This window comes from Ambystoma mexicanum, chromosome 11, assembly GCF_040938575.1.
Source record: "Ambystoma mexicanum isolate Mex_15411 chromosome 11, UKY_AmexF1_1, whole genome shotgun sequence".
In the NCBI taxonomy this organism is placed as follows: domain Eukaryota; kingdom Metazoa; phylum Chordata; class Amphibia; order Caudata; family Ambystomatidae; genus Ambystoma; species Ambystoma mexicanum.
In genome coordinates, this window is record NC_090934.1 from 63,656,794 (window position 1) to 63,675,138 (window position 18,345).

General features: G+C 56.1%; 1 protein-coding gene across 1 annotated transcript in view; it reads right to left on the reverse strand.

The window, feature by feature from the left end:
* The window catches only part of CSMD2 (CUB and Sushi multiple domains 2), a 2,010,406-nt gene that overhangs the window by 282,578 nt on the left and 1,709,483 nt on the right, over positions 1 to 18,345 (reverse strand). Inside the window, exon 38 of the mRNA XM_069622557.1 lies at positions 13,381 to 13,499. Coding sequence (XP_069478658.1) covers positions 13,381 to 13,499 — 119 coding nt within the window. The remainder of the gene's footprint in view (positions 1 to 13,380; positions 13,500 to 18,345) is intronic.

Here is an 18,345-nt window from a genome sequence, read left to right on the forward strand (position 1 = left end):
TGCTGAACTAAGGAATCCCTTCTGTGTGTAATTAAGCTGGCGCTGCTGCCCGTGCTGAATCTTTTCTGTGTTGAGGAAGCTGGCGCTGCTGCCCGTGCTGAATCTTTTCTGTGTTAAGGAATCTGGCACTGCTGCCCGTGCTGAATCCCTTCTGTGTGTTAGGAAGCTGGCGCTGCTGCCAGTGCTGAATCCCTTCTGTGTGTAAGGAAGCTGGCGCTGCTGCCCGTGCTGAATCCCTTCTGTGTGTAAGGAAGCTGGCGCTGCTGCCCGTGCTGAACCTCTTCTGTGTGTAAAGAAGCTGGCGCTGCTGCCCATGCTGAATCCCTTCTGTGTGTAAGGAAGCTGGTGCTGCTGCCGTGCTGAACCTCTTCTGTGTGTAAGGAAGCTGGTGCTGCTGCCCGTGCTGAATCCCTGCTGTGTGTAAGGAAGCTGGCGCTGCTGCCAGTGCTGAATCCCTGCTGTGTGTAAGGAAACTGGCGCTGCTGCCCGTGCTGAATCCCTGCTGTGTGTAAGGAAACTGGCGCTGCTGCCCGTGCTGAATACCTTCTGTGTGTAAGGAAGCTGGCGCTGCTGCCCGTGCTGAATCCCTGCTGTGTGTAAGGAAGCTGGCGCTGCTGCCCGTGCTGAATCCCTTCTGTGTGTAAAGAATCTGGTGCTGCTGCCCGTGCTGAATCCCTTCTGTGTGTAAGGAAGCTGGTGCTGCTGCCCATGCTGAATCCCTTCTGTGTGTAAGGAAGCTGGCGCTGCTGCCGTGCTGAATCCCTGCTGTGTATAAGGAAGCTGGCGCTCCTGCCGTGCTGAATCCCTGCTGTGTGTAAGGAAGCTGGCACTGCTGCCTGTGCTGAACCACTTCTGTGTGTAAGGAAGCTGGCGCTGCTGCCCGTGCTGAATCCCTTCTGTGTGTAAGGAAGCTGGCGCTGCTGCCAGTGCTGAATCCCTTCTGTGTGTAAGGAAGCTGGCGCTGCTGCCTGTGCTGAATCCCTGCTGTGTGTAAGGAAGCTGGTGCTGCTGCCAGTGCTGAATCCCTTCTGTGAGTAAGGAAGCTGGCGCTGCTGCCAGTGCTGAATCCCTTCTGTGTGTAAGGAAGCTGGCGCTGCTGGCCGTGCTGAATCCCTTCTGTGTGTAAGGAAGCTGGTGCTGCTGCCCGTGCTGAATCCCTTCTGTGTGTAAGGAAGCTGGCGCTGCTGCCAGTGCTGAATCCCTTCTGTGTGTAAGGAAGCTGGCGCTGCTGCCAGTGCTGAATCCCTGCTGTGTGTAAGGAAGCTGGCGCTGCTGCCTGTGCTGAATCCCTTCTGTGTGTAAGGAAGCTGGCGCTGCTGCCCGTGCAGAATCCCTTCTGTGTGTAAGGAAGCTGGCACTGCTGCCCGTGCTGAACCTCTTCTGTGTGTAAGGAAGCTGGCACTGCTGCCCGTGCTGAACCTCTTCTGTGTGTAAAGAAGCTGGCGCTGCTGCCCATGCTGAATCCCTTCTGTGTGTAAGGAAGCTGGTGCTGCTGCAATGCTGAACCTCTTCTGTGTGTAAGGAAGCTGGCGCTGCTGCCCGTGCTGAATCCCTTCTGTGTGTAAAGAAGCTGGCGCTGCTGCCAGTGCTGAATCCCTTCTGTGTGTAAGGAAGCTGGCGCTGCTGCCAGTGCTGAATCCCTGCTGTGTGTAAGGAAGCTGGCGCTGCTGCCTGTGCTGAATACCTTCTGTGTGTAAGGAAGCTGGCGCTGCTGCCCGTGCTGAATCCCTTCTGTGTGTAAGGAAGCTGGCGCTGCTGCCCGTGCTGAACCTCTTCTGTGTGTAAGGAAGCTGGCACTGCTGCCCGTGCTGAACCTCTTCTGTGTGTAAAGAAGCTGGCGCTGCTGCCCATGCTGAATCCCTTCTGTGTGTAAGGAAGCTGGTGCTGCTGCCGTGCTGAACCTCTTCTGTGTGTAAGGAAGCTGGCGCTGCTGCCCGTGCTGAATCCCTTCTGTGTGTAAAGAAGCTGGCGCTGCTGCCCATGTCAATCCCTGCTGTGTGGAAGGAAGCTGGCGCTGCTTCCCATGCTGAATCCCTGCTGTGTATAAGGAAGCTGGCGCTGCTGCCCATGCTGAACCTCTTCTGTGTGTAAGGAAGCTGGTGTTGCTGCCCGTGCTGAATCCCTTCTGTGTGTAAAGAAGCTGGCGCTGCTGCCCATGCTGAATCCCTGCTGTGTGGAAGGAAGCTGGCGCTGCTTCCCATGCTGAATCCCTGCTGTGTATAAGGAAGCTGGCGCTGCTGCCCATGCTGAACCTCTTCTGTATGTAAGGAAGCTGGCACTGCTGACCGTGCTGAATCCCTTCTGTGTGTAAGGAAGCTGGCGATGCTGCCCGTGCTGAATCCCTGCTTTGTGTAAGGAAGCTGGCGCTGCTGCCCGTGCTGAATCCCTTCTGTGTGTAAGGAAGTTGGCGCTGATGCCCGTGCTGAATCCCTTCTGTGTGTAAGGAAGCTGGTGCTGCTGCCTGTGTTGAATCCCAGCTGTGTGTAAGGAAGCTGGCGCTGCTGCCCATGCTGAATACATGCTGTGTGTATCCGTGCTGAACTAAGGAATCCCTTCTGTGTGTAAGGAAGCTGGCGCTGCTGCCCGTGCTGAATCTTTTCTGTGTTGAGGAAGCTGGCGCTGCAGCCCGTGCTGAATCCCTTCTTCGTGTAAGGAAGCTGACGCTGCTACCCGTGCTGAATCCCTTCTGTGTGTAAGGAAGCTGGCGCTGCTGCCTGTGCTCAATCTCTTCTGTGTGTAAGGAAGCTGGCGCTGCTGCCCATGCTGAATACCTGCTGTGTGTACACGTGCTGAACTAAGGAATCCCTTCTATGTGTAAGGAAGCTGGCGTTGCTGCCCGTGCTGAATCTTTTCTGTGTTAAGGAAGCTGGCACTGCTGCCCGTGCTGAACATCTTCTGTGTGTAAGGAAGCTGGCGCTGCTGCCCGTGCTGAATCCCTGCTGTGTGTAAGTAAGCTGGCGCTGCTGCCCATGCTGAACTGTGTGTAAGGAAGCTGGTGCTGCTGCCCGTGCTGAATCCGTTCTGTGTTTAAGAAAGCTGGCGCTGCTGCCCGTGCTGAATCCCTGCTGTGTGTAAGGAAGCTGGCACTGCTGCCCGTGCTGAACCTCTTCTGTGTGTAAGGAAGCTGGCGCTACTGCATGTGCAGAATCCCTGTTGTGTGTAAGGAAGCTGGCACTGCTGCCCATGCTGAATCCCTTCTGTGTGTACCCGTGCTGAACTAAGGAATCCCTTCTGTGTGTAAGGAAGCTGGCGCTGCTGCCCATGCTGAATCCCTGCTGTGTGTAAGGAAGCTGGCGCTGCTGCCCATGCTGAATCTCTTCTGTGTGTAAGGAAGCTGGCGCTGCAGCCCGTGCTAAATCTCTTCTGTGTGTAAGGAAGCTGGCGCTGCTGCCCGTGCTGAACCTCTTCTGTGTGTAAGGAATCTGGCGCTGCGGCCCGTGCTGAATCCCTTCTGTGTGTAAGGAAGCTGGCGCTGCTGCCCGTGCTGAACCTCTTCTGTGTGTAAGGAAGCTGGCGCTGCTGCCCGTGCTGAATCCCTGCTTTGAGTAAGGAAGCTGTCGCTGCTGCCCATGCTGAATCCCTGCTGTGTGTAAGGAAGCTCAGGCTGCTGCCCGTGCTGAATCCCTTCTGTGTGTAAGGAAGCTGGCGCTGCTGCCAGTGCTGAATCCCTTCTGTGTGTAAGGAAGCTGGCACTGCTGCCAGTGCTGAATCCCTTCTGTGTGTAAGGAAGCTGGCACTGCTGCCCGTGCTGAATCCCTGCTGTGTGTAAGGAAGCTGGTGCTGCTGCCAGTGCTGAATCCCGTCTGTGTGTAAGGAAGCTGGCGCTGCTGCCCGTGCTGAATCCCTTCTGTGTGTGAGGAAGCTGGTGCTGCTGCCCGTGCTGAATCCCTTCTGTCTGTGAGGAAGCTGGCGCTGCTGCCAGTGCTGAATCCCTTCTGTGTGTAAGGAAGCTGGTGATGCTGCCCGTGCTGAATCCCTTCTGTGTGTAAGGAAGCTAGTGCTGCTACCCGTGCTGAACCTCTTCTGTGTGTAAGGAAGCTGGCGCTGCTGCCTGTGCTGAATACCTTCTGTGTGTAAGGAAGCTGGCGATGCTGCTGTGCTGAATCCCTGCTGTGTGTAAGGAAGCTGACTCTGCTGCCTGTGCTGAATCCCTTCTGTGTGTAAGGAAGATGGCGCTGCTGCCGTGCTGAATCCCTGCTGTGTGTGAGGAAGCTGGCGCTGCTGCCCGTGCTGAATACCTGCTGTGTGTACCAGTGCTGAACTAAGGAATCCCTGCTGTGTGTAAGGAAGCTGGCGCTGCTGCCCGTGCTGAATCCCTGCTGTGTGTAAGGAAGCTGGTGCTGCTGCCCTTGCTGAACCCCTTCTTTGTATAAGGAAGCTGGCGCTGCTGCCCGTGCTGAATCCCTGCTGTGTGTAAAGAAGCTGGTGCTGCTGCCCGTGCTGAATCCCTGTTGTGTGTAAGGAAGCTGGCGTTGCTGCTGCCTGTGCTGAATCCCTTCTGTGTTTAAGGAAGCTGGTGCTGCTGCCAGTGCTGAATCCCATCTGTGTGTAAGGAAGCTGGCGCTGCTGCCCGTGCTGAATCCCTTCTGTGTGTGAGGAAGCTGGCGCTGCTGCCCATGCTGAATCCCTTCTGTCTGTGAGGAAGCTGGCGCTGCTGCCAGTGCTGAATCCCTTCTGTGTGTAAGGAAGCTGGCGCTGCTGCCCGTGCTGAATCCCTTCTGTGTGTAAGGAAGCTGGTGATGCTGCCCGTGCTGAATCCCTTCTGTGTGTAAGGAACCTGGCGCTGCTGCCCGTGCTGAATACCTTCTGTGTGTAAGGAAGCTGGCGCTGCTGCTGTGCTGAATCCCTGCTGTGTGTAAGGAAGCTGACTCTGCTGCCTGTGCTGAATCCCTTCTGTGTGTAAGGAAGATGGCGCTGCTGCCGTGCTGAATCCCTGCTGTGTGTGAGGAAGCTGGCGCTGCTGCCCGTGCTGAATACCTGCTGTGTGTACCCGTGCTGAACTAAGGAATCCCTGCTGTGTGTAAGGAAGCTGGCGCTGCTGCCCGTGCTGAATCCCTGCTGTGTGTAAGGAAGCTGGTGCTGCTGCCCTTGCTGAACCCCTTCTTTGTATAAGGAAGCTGGCGCTGCTGCCCGTGCTGAATCCCTGCTGTGTGTAAAGAAGCTGGTGCTGCTGCCCGTGCTGAATCCCTGCTATGTGTAAGGAAGCTGGCGTTGCTGCTGCCTGTGCTGAATCCCTTCTGTGTTTAAGGAAGCTGGCGCTGCTGCCTGTGCTGAACCCCTTCTGTGCGTAAGGAAGCTGGCGCAGCTGCCCGTACTGAATCCCTTCTGTGTGTAAGGAAGCTGGCGCTGTTGTCCATGTTGAATCCCTGCTGTGTGTAAGGAAGCTGGCGCTGCTGCCTGTGCTGAATCCCTGCTGTGTGTAACGAAGCTGGCGCTGCTGCCCGTGCTGAATCTCATCTGTGTGTTAGGAAGCTGGCGCTGCTGCCCCTGCTGAACCTCTTCCGTGTGTAAGGAAGGTGGCGCTGCTGCCTGTGCTGAATCCCTGCTGTGTGTAACGAAGCTGGCGCTGCTGCCCGTGCTGAATCTCATCTGTGTGTTAGGAAGCTGGCGCTGCTGCCCCTGCTGAACCTCTTCTGTGTGTAAGGAAGCTGGCGCTGTTGCCCATGTTGAATCTCTGCTGTGTGTAAGGAAGCTAGCGCTGCTCCCTGTGCTGAATCCCTGCTGTGTGTAACGAAGCTGGCGCTGCTGCCCCTGCTGAACCTCTTCGGTGTGTAAGGAAGCTGGCGCTGCTGCCCGTGCTGAATCCCTTCTGTGTGTAAGGAAGCTGGCGCTGCTGCCCGTGCTGAATCCCTTCTGTGTGTAAGGAAGCTGGCGCTGCTGCCCGTGCTGAATCCCTTCTGTGTGTAAGGAAGCTGGCGCTGCTGCCAGTGCTGAATCCCTTCTGTGTGTAAGGAAGTTGGCGCTGCTGCCAGTGCTGAATCCCTGCTGTGTGTAAGGAAGCTGGCGCTGCTGCCTGTGCTGAATCCCTTCTGTGTGTAAGGAAGCTGGCGCTGCTGCCCGTGCAGAATCCCTTCTGTGTGTAAGGAAGCTGGCGCTGCTGCCCGTGCTGAACCTCTTCTGTGTGTAAGGAAGCTGGCACTGCTGCCCGTGCTGAACCTCTTCTGTGTGTAAAGAAGCTGGCGCTGCTGCCCATGCTGAATCCCTTCTGTGTGTAAGGAAGCTGGTGCTGCTGCCGTGCTGAACCTCTTCTGTGTGTAAGGAAGCTGGCGCTGCTGCCCGTGCTGAATCCCTTCTGTGTGTAAAGAAGCTGGCGCTGCTGCCCATGCTGAATCCCTGCTGTGTGGAAGGAAGCTGGCGCTGCTTCCCATGCTAAATCCCTGCTGTGTATAAGGAAGCTGGCGCTGCTGTCCATGCTGAACCTCTTCTGTGTGTAAGGAAGCTGGTGTTGCTGCCCGTGCTGAATCCCTTCTGTGTGTAAAGAAGCTGGTGCTGCTGCCCATGCTGAATCCCTGCTGTGTGGAAGGAAGCTGGCACTGCTTCCCATGCTGAATCCCTGCTGTGTATAAGGAAGCTGGCGCTGCTTCCCATGCTGTACCTCTTCTGTGTGTAAGGAAGCTGGCACTGCTGCCCTTGCTGAATCCCTTCTGTGTGTAAGGAAGCTGGCGCTGCTGCCCGTGCTGAATCCCTGCTTTGTGTAAGGAAGCTGGCACTGCTGCCCGTGCTGAACCTCTTCTGTGTGTAAGGAAGCTGGCACTGCTGCCCGTGCTGAACCTCTTCTGTGTGTAAAGAAGCTGGCGCTGCTGCCCATGCTGAATCCCTTCTGTGTGTAAGGAAGCTGGTGCTGCTGCCGTGCTGAACCTCTTCTGTGTGTAAGGAAGCTGGCGCTGCTGCCCGTGCTGAATCCCTTCTGTGTGTAAAGAAGCTGGCGCTGCTGCCCATGCTGAATCCCTGCTGTGTGGAAGGAAGCTGGAGCTGCTTCCCATGCTAAATCCCTGCTGTGTATAAGGAAGCTGGCGCTGCTGCCCATGCTGAACCTCTTCTGTGTGTAAGGAAGCTGGTGTTGCTGCCCATGCTGAATCCCTTCTGTGTGTAAAGAAGCTGGTGCTGCTGCCCATGCTGAATCCCTGCTGTGTGGAAGGAAGCTGGCACTGCTTCCCATGCTGAATCCCTGCTGTGTATAAGGAAGCTGGCGCTGCTTCCCATGCTGTACCTCTTCTGTGTGTAAGGAAGCTGGCACTGCTGCCCTTGCTGAATCCCTTCTGTGTGTAAGGAAGCTGGCGCTGCTGCCCGTGCTGAATCCCTACTTTGTGTAAGGAAGCTGGCGCTGCTGCCCGTGCTGAATCCCTTCTGTGTGTAAGGAAGTTGGCGCTGATGCCCGTGCTGAATCCCTTCTGTGTGTAAGGAAGCTGGCGCTGCTGCCTGTGTTGAATCCCAGCTGTGTGTAAGGAAGCTGGCGCTGCTGCCCATGCTGAATACCTGCTGTGTGTACCCGTGCTGAACTAAGGAATCCCTTCTGTGTGTAAGGAAGCTGGCGCTGCTGCCCGTGCTGAATCTTTTCTGTGTTGAGGAAGCTGGCGCTGCTGCCTGTGCTGAATCTTTTCTGTGTTAAGGAATCTGGCACTGCTGCCCGTGCTGAATCCCTTCTGTGTGTTAGGAAGCTGGCGCTGCTGCCAGTGCTGAATCCCTTCTGTGTGTAAGGAAGCTGGCGCTGCTGCCCGTGCTGAATCCCTTCTGTGTGTAAGGAAGCTGGCGCTGCTGCCCGTGCTGAATCCCTTCTGTGTTTAAGGAAGCTGGCGCTGCTGCCAGTGCTGAATCCCTTCTGTGTGTAAGGAAGCTGGCGCTGCTGCCAGTGCTGAATCCCTGCTGTGTGTAAGGAAGCTGGCGCTGCTGCCTGTGCTGAATACCTTCTGTGTGTAAGGAAGCTAGCGCTGCTGCCAGTGCTGAATCCCTTCTGTGTGTAAGGAAGCTGGCGCTGCTGCCCGTGCTGAACCTCTTCTGTGTGTAAAGAAGCTGGCGCTGCTGCCCATGCTGAATCCCTTCTGTGTGTAATGAAGCTGGTGCTGCTGCCGTGTTGAACCTCTTCTGTGTGTAAGGAAGCTGGCGCTGCTACCCATGCTGAATCCCTTCTGTGTGTAAAGAAGCTGGCGCTGCTGCCCATGGTGAATCCCTGCTATGTGGAAGGAAGCTGGCGCTGCTTCCCATGCTGAATCCCAGCTGTGTATAAGGAAGCTGGCGCTGCTGCCCATGCTGAACCTCTTCTGTGTGTAAGGAAGCTGGTGTTGCTGCCTGTGCTGAATCCCTTCTGTGTGTAAAGAAGCTGGCGCGGCTGCCCATGCTGAATCCCTGCTGTGTGGAAGGAAGCTGGCGCTGCTTCCCATGCTGAATCCCTGCTGTGTATAAGGAAGCTGGCGCTGCTGCCCATGCTGTACCTCTTCTGTGTGTAAGGAAGCTGGCACTGCTGCCCGTGCTGAATCCCTTCTGTGTGTAAGGAAGCTGGCACTGCTGCCCGTGCTGAATCCATGCTTTGTGTAAGGAAGCTGGTGCTGCTGCCCGTGCTGAATCCCTTCTGTGTGTAAGGAAGTTGGCGCTGATGCCCGTGCTGAATCCCAACTGTGTGTAAGGAAGCTGGCGCTGCTGCCCATGCTGAATACCTGCTGTGTGTACCCGTGCTGAACTAAGGAATCCCTTCTGTGTGTAAGGAAGCTGGCGCTGCTGCCCGTGCTGAATCTTTTCTGTGTTGAGGAAGCTGGCGCTGCTGCCCGTGCTGAATCCATTCTTCGTGTAAGGAAGCTGACGTTGCTGCCCGTGCTGAATCCCTTCTGTGTGTAAGGAAGCTGGCGCTGCTGCCCGTGCTGAATCCCTGCTGTGTGTAAGGAAGCTGGTGCTGCTGCCCGTGCTCAATCTCTTCTGTGTGTAAGGAAGCTGGCACTGCTGCCCATGCTGAATACCTGCTGTGTGTACCCATGCTGAACTAAGGAATCCCTTCTGTGTGTAAGGAAGCTGGCGCTGCTGCCCGTGCTGAATCTTTTCTGTGTTAAGGAATCTGGCACTGCTGCCCGTGCTGAATCCCTTCTGTGTGTTAGGAAGCTGGCGCTGCTGCCAGTGCTGAATCCCTTCTGTGTGTAAGGAAGCTGGCGCTGCTGCCCGTGCTGAATCCCTTCTGTGTGTAAGGAAGCTGGCGCTGCTGCCAGTGCTGAATCCCTTCTGTGTGTAAGGAAGCTGGCGCTGCTGCCAGTGCTGAATCCCTGCTGTGTGTAAGGAAGCTGGCGCTGCTGCCTGTGCTGAATACCTTCTGTGTGTAAGGAAGCTGGCGCTGCTGCCCTTGCTGAATCCCTTCTGTGTGTAAGGAAGCTGGCGCTGCTGCCCGTGCTGAACCTCTTCTGTGTGTAAGGAAGCTGGCACTGCTGCCCGTGCTGAACCTCTTCTGTGTGTAAAGAAGCTGGTGCTGCTGCCCATGCTGAATCCCTTCTGTGTGTAAGGAAGCTGGTGCTGCTGCCGTGCTGAACCTCTTCTGTGTGTAAGGAAGCTGGCGCTGCTGCCCGTGCTGAATCCCTTCTCTGTGTAAAGAAGCTGGCGCTGCTGCCCATGCTCAATCCCTGCTGTGTGGAAGGAAGCTGGCGCTGCTTCCCATGCTGAATCCCTGCTGTGTATAAGGAAGCTGGCGCTGCTGCCCATGCTGAACCTCTTCTGTGTGTAAGGAAGCTGGTGTTGCTGCCCGTGCTGAATCCCTTCTGTGTGTAAAGAAGCTGGCGCTGCTGCCCATGCTGAATCCCTGCTGTGTGGAAGGAAGCTGGCGCTTCTTCCCATGCTGAATCCCTGCTGTGTATAAGGAAGCTGGCGCTGCTGCCAATGCTGAACCTCTTCTGTGTGTAAGGAAGCTGGCACTGCTGCCCGTGCTGAATCCCTTCTGTGTGTAAGGAAGCTGGCGCTGCTGCCCATGCTGAATCCCTGCTTTGTTTTAAGGAAGCTGCCGCTGCTGCCCGTGCTGAATCCCTTCTGTGTGTAAGGAAGTTGGCGCTGATGCCCGTGCTGAATCCCTTCTGTGTGTAAGGAAGCTGGCTCTGCTGCCTGTGTTGAATCCCAGCTGTGTGTAAGGAAGCTGGCGCTGCTGCCCATGCTGAATACCTGCTGTGTGTACCCGTGCTGAACTAAGGAATCCCTTCTGTGTGTAAGGAAGCTGGCGCTGCTGCCCGTGCTGAATCTTTTCTGTGCTGAGGAAGCTGGCGCTGCTGCCCGTGCTGAATCCCCTCTTCGTGTAAGGAAGCTGACGCTGCTACCCGTGCTGAATCCCTTCTGTGTGTAAGGAAGCTGGCGCTGCTGCCCGTGCTGAATCCCTGCTGTGTGTAAGGAAGCTGGTGCTGCTGCCTGTGCTCAATCTCTTCTGTGTGTAAGGAAGCTGGCGCTGCTGCCCATGCTGAATACCTGCTGTGTGTACCCGTGCTGAACTAAGGAATCCCTTCTGTGTGTAAGGAAGCTGGCGCTGCTGCCCGTGCTGAATCTTTTCTGTGTTAAGGAAGCTGGCACTGCTGCCCATGCTGAACATCTTCTGTGTGTAAGGAAGCTGACGCTGCTGCCCGTGCTGAATCCCTGCTGTGTGCAAGTAAGCTGGCGCTGCTGCCCGTGCTGAACTGTGTGTAAGGAAGCTGGTGCTGCTGCCCGTGCTGAATCCGTTCTGTGTTTAAGAAAGCTGGCGCTGCTGCCCGTGCTGAATCCCTGCTGTGTGTAAGGAAGCTGGCACTGCTGCCCGTGCTGAACCTCTTCTGTGTGTAAGGAAGCTGGCGCTACTGCCTGTGCAGAATCCCTGTTGTGTGTAAGGAAGCTAGCACTGCTGCCCATGCTGAATCCCTGCTGTATGTAAGGAAGCTGGCACTGCTGCCTGTGCTGAATCCCTTCTGTGTGTAAGAAGCTGGTGCTGCTGCCCGTGCTGAATCCCTTCTGTGTGTAAGGAAGCTGGCACTGCTGCCCGTTCTGAATCCCTTCTGTGTGTACCCGTGCTGAACTAAGGAATCCCTTCTGTGTGTAAGGAAGCTGGCGCTGCTGCCCATGCTGAATCCCTGCTGTGTGTAAGGAAGCTGGCGCTGCTGCCCATGCTGAATCTCTTCTGTGTGTAAGGAAGCTGGCGCTGCTGCCCATGCTAAACCTCTTTTGTGTGTAAGGAAGCTGGCGCTGCTGCCCGTGCTGAACCTCTTCTGTGTGTAAGGAAGCTGGCGCTGCGGCCCGTGCTGAATCCCTTCTTTGTGTAAGGAAGCTGGTGCTGCTGCCAGTGCTGAACCTCTTCTGTGTGTAAGGAAGCTGGCGCTGCTGCCCGTGCTGAATCCCTGCTGTGAGTAAGGAAGCTGGCACTGCTGCCCATGCTGAATCCCTGCTGTGTCTAAGGAAGCTGGGGCTGCTGCCCGTGCTGAATCCCTTCTGTGTGTAAGGAAGCTGGCGCTGCTGCCAGTGCTGAATCCCTTCTGTGTGTAAGGAAGCTGGCACTGCTGCCAGTGCTGAATCCCTTATGTGTGTAAGGAAGCTGGCGCTGCTGCCCGTGCTGAATCCCTGCTGTGCGTAAGGAAGCTGGTGCTGCTGCCAGTGCTGAATCCCGTCTGTGTGTAAGGAAGCTGGCGCTGCTGCCCGTGCTGAATCCCTTCTGTGTGTAAGGAAGCTGGTGCTGGTGCTGCTGCCCGTGCTGAATCCCTTCTGTCTGTGAGGAAGCTGGCGCTGCTGCCAGTGCTGAATCCCTTCTGTGTGTAAGGAAGCTGGCACTGCTGCCCGTGCTGAATCCCTTCTGTGTGTAAGGAAGCTGGTGATGCTGCCCGTGCTGAATCCCTTCTGTGTGTAAGGAAGCTGGTGCTGCTACCCGTGCTGAACCTCTTCTGTGTGTAAGGAAGCTGGCGCTGCTGCCCGTGCTGAATACCTTCTGTGTGTAAGGAAGCTGGCGCTGCTGCCGTGCTGAATCCCTGCTGTGTGTAAGGAAGCTGACTCTGCTGCCTGTGCTGAATCCCTTCTGTGTGTAAGGAAGCTGGCGCTGCTGCCGTGCTGAATCCCGGCTGTGTGTGAGGAAGCTGGCGCTGATGCCCGTGCTGAATACCTGCTGTGTGTACCCATGCTGAACTAAGGAATCCCTGCTGTGTGTAAGGAAGCTGGTGCTGCTGCCCTTGCTGAACCCCTTCTTTGTATAAGGAAGCTGGCGCTGCTGCCCGTGCTGAATCCCTGCTGTGTGTAAAGAAGCTGGAGCTGCTGCCCGTGCTGAATCCCTGCTGTGTGTAAGGAAGCTGGCGTTGCTGCTGCCTGTGCTGAATCCCTTCTGTGTTTAAGGAAGCTGGCACTGCTGCCTGTGCTGAACCCCTTCTGTGCGTAAGGAAGCTGGCGCTGCTGCCCGTACTGAATCCCTTCTGTGTGTAAGGAATCTGGCGCTGTTGCCCATGCTGAATCCCTGCTGTGTGTAAGGAAGCTGGCGCTGCTGCCTGTGCTGAATCCCTGCTGTGTGTAACGAAGCTGGCGCTGCTGCCCGTGCTGAATCTCTTCTGTGTGTAAGGAAGCTGGCGCTGCTGCCCCTGCTGAACCTCTTCTGTGTGTAAGGAAGGTGGCACTGCTGCCCGTGCTGAATACCTGCTGTGTACCCGTGCTGAACTAAGGAATCCCTGCTGTGTGTAAGGAAGCTGGAGCTGCAGCCCGTGCTGAATCCCTGCTGGAGATGCTTCCCGTGCTGAATCCCTGCTGTGTGTAAGGAAGCTGGCACTGCTGCCCGTGCTGAACCCCTTCTGTGTGTAAGGAAGCTGGCGCTGCTGCCTGTGCTGAATCCCTTCTGTGTGTAAGGAAGCTGGTGCTGCTGCCTGTGCTAAATCCCTTCTGTGTGTAAGGAAGCTGGCACTGCTGCCTGTGCTGAATCCCGCTGTGTGTAAGGAAGCTGGCGCTGCTGCCCATGCTGAATCCCTGCTGTGTGTAAGGAAGCTGGCACTGCTGCCTGTGCTGAATCCATGCTGTGTGTAAGGAAGCTGGCACTGCTGCACGTGCTGAATTGTGTGTAAGCAATCTGGTGCTGCTGCCCGTGCTGAATCCATGCTGTGTGTAAGGAAGCTGGCGCTGCTGCCCATGCTGAACCTCTTCTGTGTGTAAGGAAACTGGTGTTGCTGCCCGTGCTGAATCCCTGCTGTGTGTATGGAAGCTGGCGCTGCTGCCTTTGCAGAATTGTGTGTAAGGAAACTGGCACTGCTGCCTGTGCTGAATCCCTGCTGTGTGTAAGGAAGCTGGCACTGCTGCCTGTGCTGAATCCATGCGGTGTGTAATGAAGCTGGCACTGCTGATGCCCCTGACTTGTAACCAACATAGTTTCCCTGGCACTGAAGGAATACAGGCACATAAGCAGGCATTGGCATAATGTGTGTTGTGCACACTCACCTGCAGCATGTAACCTGGCTCGCACTGGAAGGACACCACGTCATTGACCAGGTAGCGCTCCCCGGACTTCAGGCCGCTGCTGGGCACCGCAGGCTCCGGACAGCTGGACAAGCCAACGGCTGCAAAAGACAAGTCAGGGAACAAGGCGTGAATGCCAACGAGAGCGATTGGTAAGCCGGGCAGGCAACCGGCTCCGCGGGGCTTCTCTGCCTGAATACCCAGAGACCGAGGCAGACAGCCGAGAGACAGGAGGGAGGGGTGCTAGACACAGCATCAGAGGCAAGCGCAGCATCAAAGCACGCTCCATGATTCAGACTCGACCCGCACCTCCGGTGGGGGGTCTCTTCCCAGGGACCCGATCCACTTCCAGCTACTATTAAGAACTCCCACACAGCGATCTGCCAGTCAGCAGTAAAGTGCTACAGCAGTGAAACATCCCTCACCCCAGGACTGGTGCAGGCAGGAGACACCACATACATCTGCCACTCAGCTGTAAAGTGCTACAGCAGTGAAACATCCCTCACCCCAGGACTGGTGCATGCAGGAGACACCACATCCATCTGCCAGTCTGCAGTAAAGTGCTTCAGCACTGACTCATCCCTCGCCCCAGGACCAGTGCAGACAGGAAACACCACATCCATCTGCCAGTTCATAGCAGTAAAGTGCTTCAGCACTGACGCATCCCTCGCCCCAGGACCAGTGCAGACAGGAAACACCACATCCATCTGCCAGTCAGCAGTAAAATGCTTCAGCATTGAAACATCCCTCACCCCAGGACTGGTGCAGGCAGGAGACACCACATAAATCTGCCAATCAGAAGTAAAGTGCTACAGCACTGGGGTATCCCTCTCCCCAGGACTGATGCAGGCAGGAGACACCACATCCATCTGCCACATCCATCTGCCACTCAGCAGTAAAGTGCTACAGCACTGAAACATCCCTCACCCCACGACTGGTGCAGGCAGGAGACACCACATACATCTGCCACTCAGCAGTAAAGTGCTACAGCACTGAATCATCCCTCACCCCAGGACTGGTGCAGGCAGGAGACACTACATACATCTGCCACTCAGCAGTAAAGTGCTACAACACTGGGGTATCCCTCTCCCCAGGACCAGTGCAGGCAGGAGACACCACATTCATCTGCCAGTCAGCAGTAAAGTGCTTCAGCACTGACGCATCCCTCTCCCCAGGACTGGTGCAGGCAGGAGAAACCACATCCATCTGCCAGTCAGCAGTAAAGTGCTTCAGCACTGACACATCCCTCTCCCCAGGACTGGTGCAGGCAGGAGACACCACATCCATCTTCCAGTCAGCAGTAACGTGCTTCAGCACTGACGCCTCCCTCTCCCCAGGACTGGTGCAGGCAGGAGACACCACATCCATCTGCCAGTCAGCAGTAAAGTGCTTCAGCACTGACTCATCCCTCTCCCCAGGACTGGTGCAGAAGCATCCCTCTCCCCAGGACTGGTGCAGGCAGGAGACACCACATCCATCTGCCAGTCAGCAGTAAAGTGCTTCAGCATTGAAACATCCCTCTCCCCAGGACCAGTGCAGACAGGAGACACCACATCAATCTGCCAGTCAGCAGTAAAGTGCTTCAGCACTGAAGCATCCCTCTCCCCAGGAGAAGGGCAGACAGGAGACACCACATCCATCTGCCACTCAGCAGTAAAGTGCTGCAGCACTGACGCATCCGTCTCTCCAGGACCAGTGCAGCAGAAAACACCACATCCATCTGCCAGTCAGCAGTAAAGTGCTTCAGCACTGACGCATCCCTCTCCCCAGGACCGGTGCAGACAGGAAACACCACATCCATCTGCCAGTCAACAGTAAAGTGCTTCAGCACTGACTCATCCCTCGCCCCAGGACCGGTGCAGACAGGAGACACCACATCCATCTGCCACTTAGCAGTAAAGTGCTACAGCACTGACGCATCCCTCTCCCTAGGACCAGTGCAGACAGGAAACACCATATCCATCTGCCAGTCAGCAGTGAAGTGCTTCAGCACTGACACATCCCTCTCTCCATGACCAGTGCAGACAGGAGACACCACATCCATCTGCCACTTAGCAGTAAAGTGCTACAGCACTGACGCATCCCTCTCCCCAGGACCGGTGCAGACAGGAAACACCACATCCATCTGCCAGTCAGCAGTAAAGTGCTTCAGCACTGACGCATCCCGCTCTCAAGGACCAGTGCAGACAGGAGACACCACATCCATCTGCCACTTAGCAGTAAAGTGCTACAGCACTGACGCATCCCTCTCCCTAGGACCAGTGCAGACAGGAAACACCATATCCATCTGCCAGTCAGCAGTGAAGTGCTTCAGCACTGACACATCCCTCTCTCCATGACCAGTGCAGACAGGAGACACCACATCCATCTGCCACTTAGCAGTAAAGTGCTACAGCACTGACGAATCCCTCGCCCCAGGACTGGTGCAGGCAGGAGACACCAAATCCACCTGCCAGTCAGCAGTAAAGTGCTTCAGCACTGACGCATCCCTCGCCCCAGGACCGGTGCAAACAGGAAACACCACATCCATCTGCCAGTCAGCAGTAAAGTGCTTCAGCACTGACGCATCCCTCTCCCCAGGACCAGTGCAGACAGGAAACACCACATCCATCTGCCAGTCAGCAGTAAAGTGCTTCAGCACTGACACATCCCTCTCTCCAGGACTGGTGCAGGCAGGAGACACCACATCCATCTGCCAGTCAGCAGTAAAGTGCTTCTGCACTGAAGCATCCCTCTCCCCAGGAACGGTGCAGGCAAGAGACACCACATATATCTACCAGTCAGCAGTAAAGTGCTTCAGCACTGGGGTATCCCTCTCCCCAGGACTGGTGCTGGCAGGAGACACCACATCGATATGCCAGTCAGCCAAAACGTGCTACACCACTAGAGCATCCCTCTCCCCAGGACTGGTGCAGGCAGGAGACACCACATCCATCTGCCAGTCAGCAGTAAAGTGCTACAGCACTGACACATCCCTCTCCCCAGGACCGGTGCAGACAGGAAACACCACATCCATCTGCCAGTCAGCAGTAAAGTGCTTCAGCTCTGACACTTCCCTCTCCACAGGACCGGTGCAGAGAGGAAACACCACATCCATCTGCCAGTCAGCAGTAAAGTGCTTCAGCACTGACGCTTCCCTCTCTCCAGGACCGGTGCAGGCAGGAAATACCACATCCATCTGCCAGTCAGCAGTAAAGTGCTTCAGCACTGACGCATCCCTCGCCCCAGGACCGGTGCAGGCAGGAGACACCACATCCATCTGCCAGTCAGTAGTAAAGTGCTTCAGCACTGACGCATCCCTCTCCCCAGGACCGGTGCAGACAGGAAACACCACATCCATCTGCCAGTCAGCAGTAAAGTGCTTCAGCACTGACTCATCCCTCTCCCCAGGACCAGTGTAGACAGGAAACACCACATCCATCTGCCAGTCAGCAATAAAGTGCTTCAACACTGACACATCCCTCACCCCAGGACCAGTGCAGACAGGAAACACCACATCCATCTGCCACTCCGCAGTAAAGTGCTACAGCACTGACACATCCCTCTTTCCAGGACCAGTGCAGACAGGAAACACCATATCCATCTGCCAGTCAGCAGTGAAGTGCTTTGCACTGACACATCCCTCTCTCCATGACCAGTGCAGACAGGAGACACCACATCCATCTGCCACTTAGCAGTAAAGTGCTACAGCACTGACGCATCCCTCGCCCCAGGACTGGTGCAGGCAGGAGACACCAAATCCACCTGCCAGTCAGCAGTAAAGTGCTTCAGCACTGACGCATCCCTCGCCCCAGTACCAGTGCAGACAGGAAACACCACATCCATCTGCCAGTCAGCAGTAAAGTGCTTCAGCACTGACACATCCCTCTCTCCAGGACTGGTGCAGGCAGGAGACACCACATCCATCTGCCAGTCAGCAGTAAAGTGCTACAGCACTGACACATCCCTCTCCCCATGACCAGTGCAGACAGGAAACACCACATCCATCTGCCAGTCAGCAGTAAAGTGCTTCAGCACTGACACATCCCTCTCCCCAGTACTGGTGCAGGCAGGAGACACCATATCCATCTGCCAGTCAGCAGTAAAGTGCTTCAGCACTGAAGCATCCCTCTCCCCAGGAACGGTGCAGGCAGGAGACACCACATCCATCTACCAGTCAGCAGTAAAGTGCTTCAGCACTGGGGTATCCCTCTCCCCAGGACTGTTGCTGGCAGGAGACACCACATCGATATGCCAGTCAGCCAAAACGCGCTACACCACTAGAGCATCCCTCTCCCCAGGACTGGTGCAGGCAGGAGACACCACATCCATCTGCCAGTCAGCAGTAAAGTGCTACAGCACTGACACATCCTTCTCCCCAGGACTGGAGCAAGAAGGAGACTCCACATCCATCTACCAGTCAGCAGTAAAGTGCTACAGCACTGACACATCCCTCTCCCCAGGACTGGTGGAGGCAGGAGACACCACATCCATCTGCCAGTCAGCAGTAAAGTGCTACACCACTAGAGCATCCCTCTCCCCAGGACTGGTGCAGGCAGGAGACACCACATCCATCTGCCAGTCAGCAGTAAAGTGCTACAGCATTGACACATCCCTCTCCCCAGGACTGGAGCAAGAAGGAGACACCACATCCATCTACCAGTCAGAAGTAAAGTGCTACAGGACTGACACATCCCTCTCCCCAGGACTGGTGCAGGCAGGAGACACCACATCCATCTGCCAGTCAGCAGTAAAGTGCTTCAGCACTGAAGCATCCATCTCCCCAGGACCAGTGCAGGCAGGAGACACCACATCCATCTGCCACTCAGCAGTAAAGTGCTACACCACTAGAGCATCCCTCTCCCCAGGACTGGTGCAGGCAGGAGACACCACATTCATCTGCCAGTCAGCAGTAAAGTGCTGCAGCACTGAAGCATCCTTCTCCCCAGGACTGGTGCAGGCAGGAGA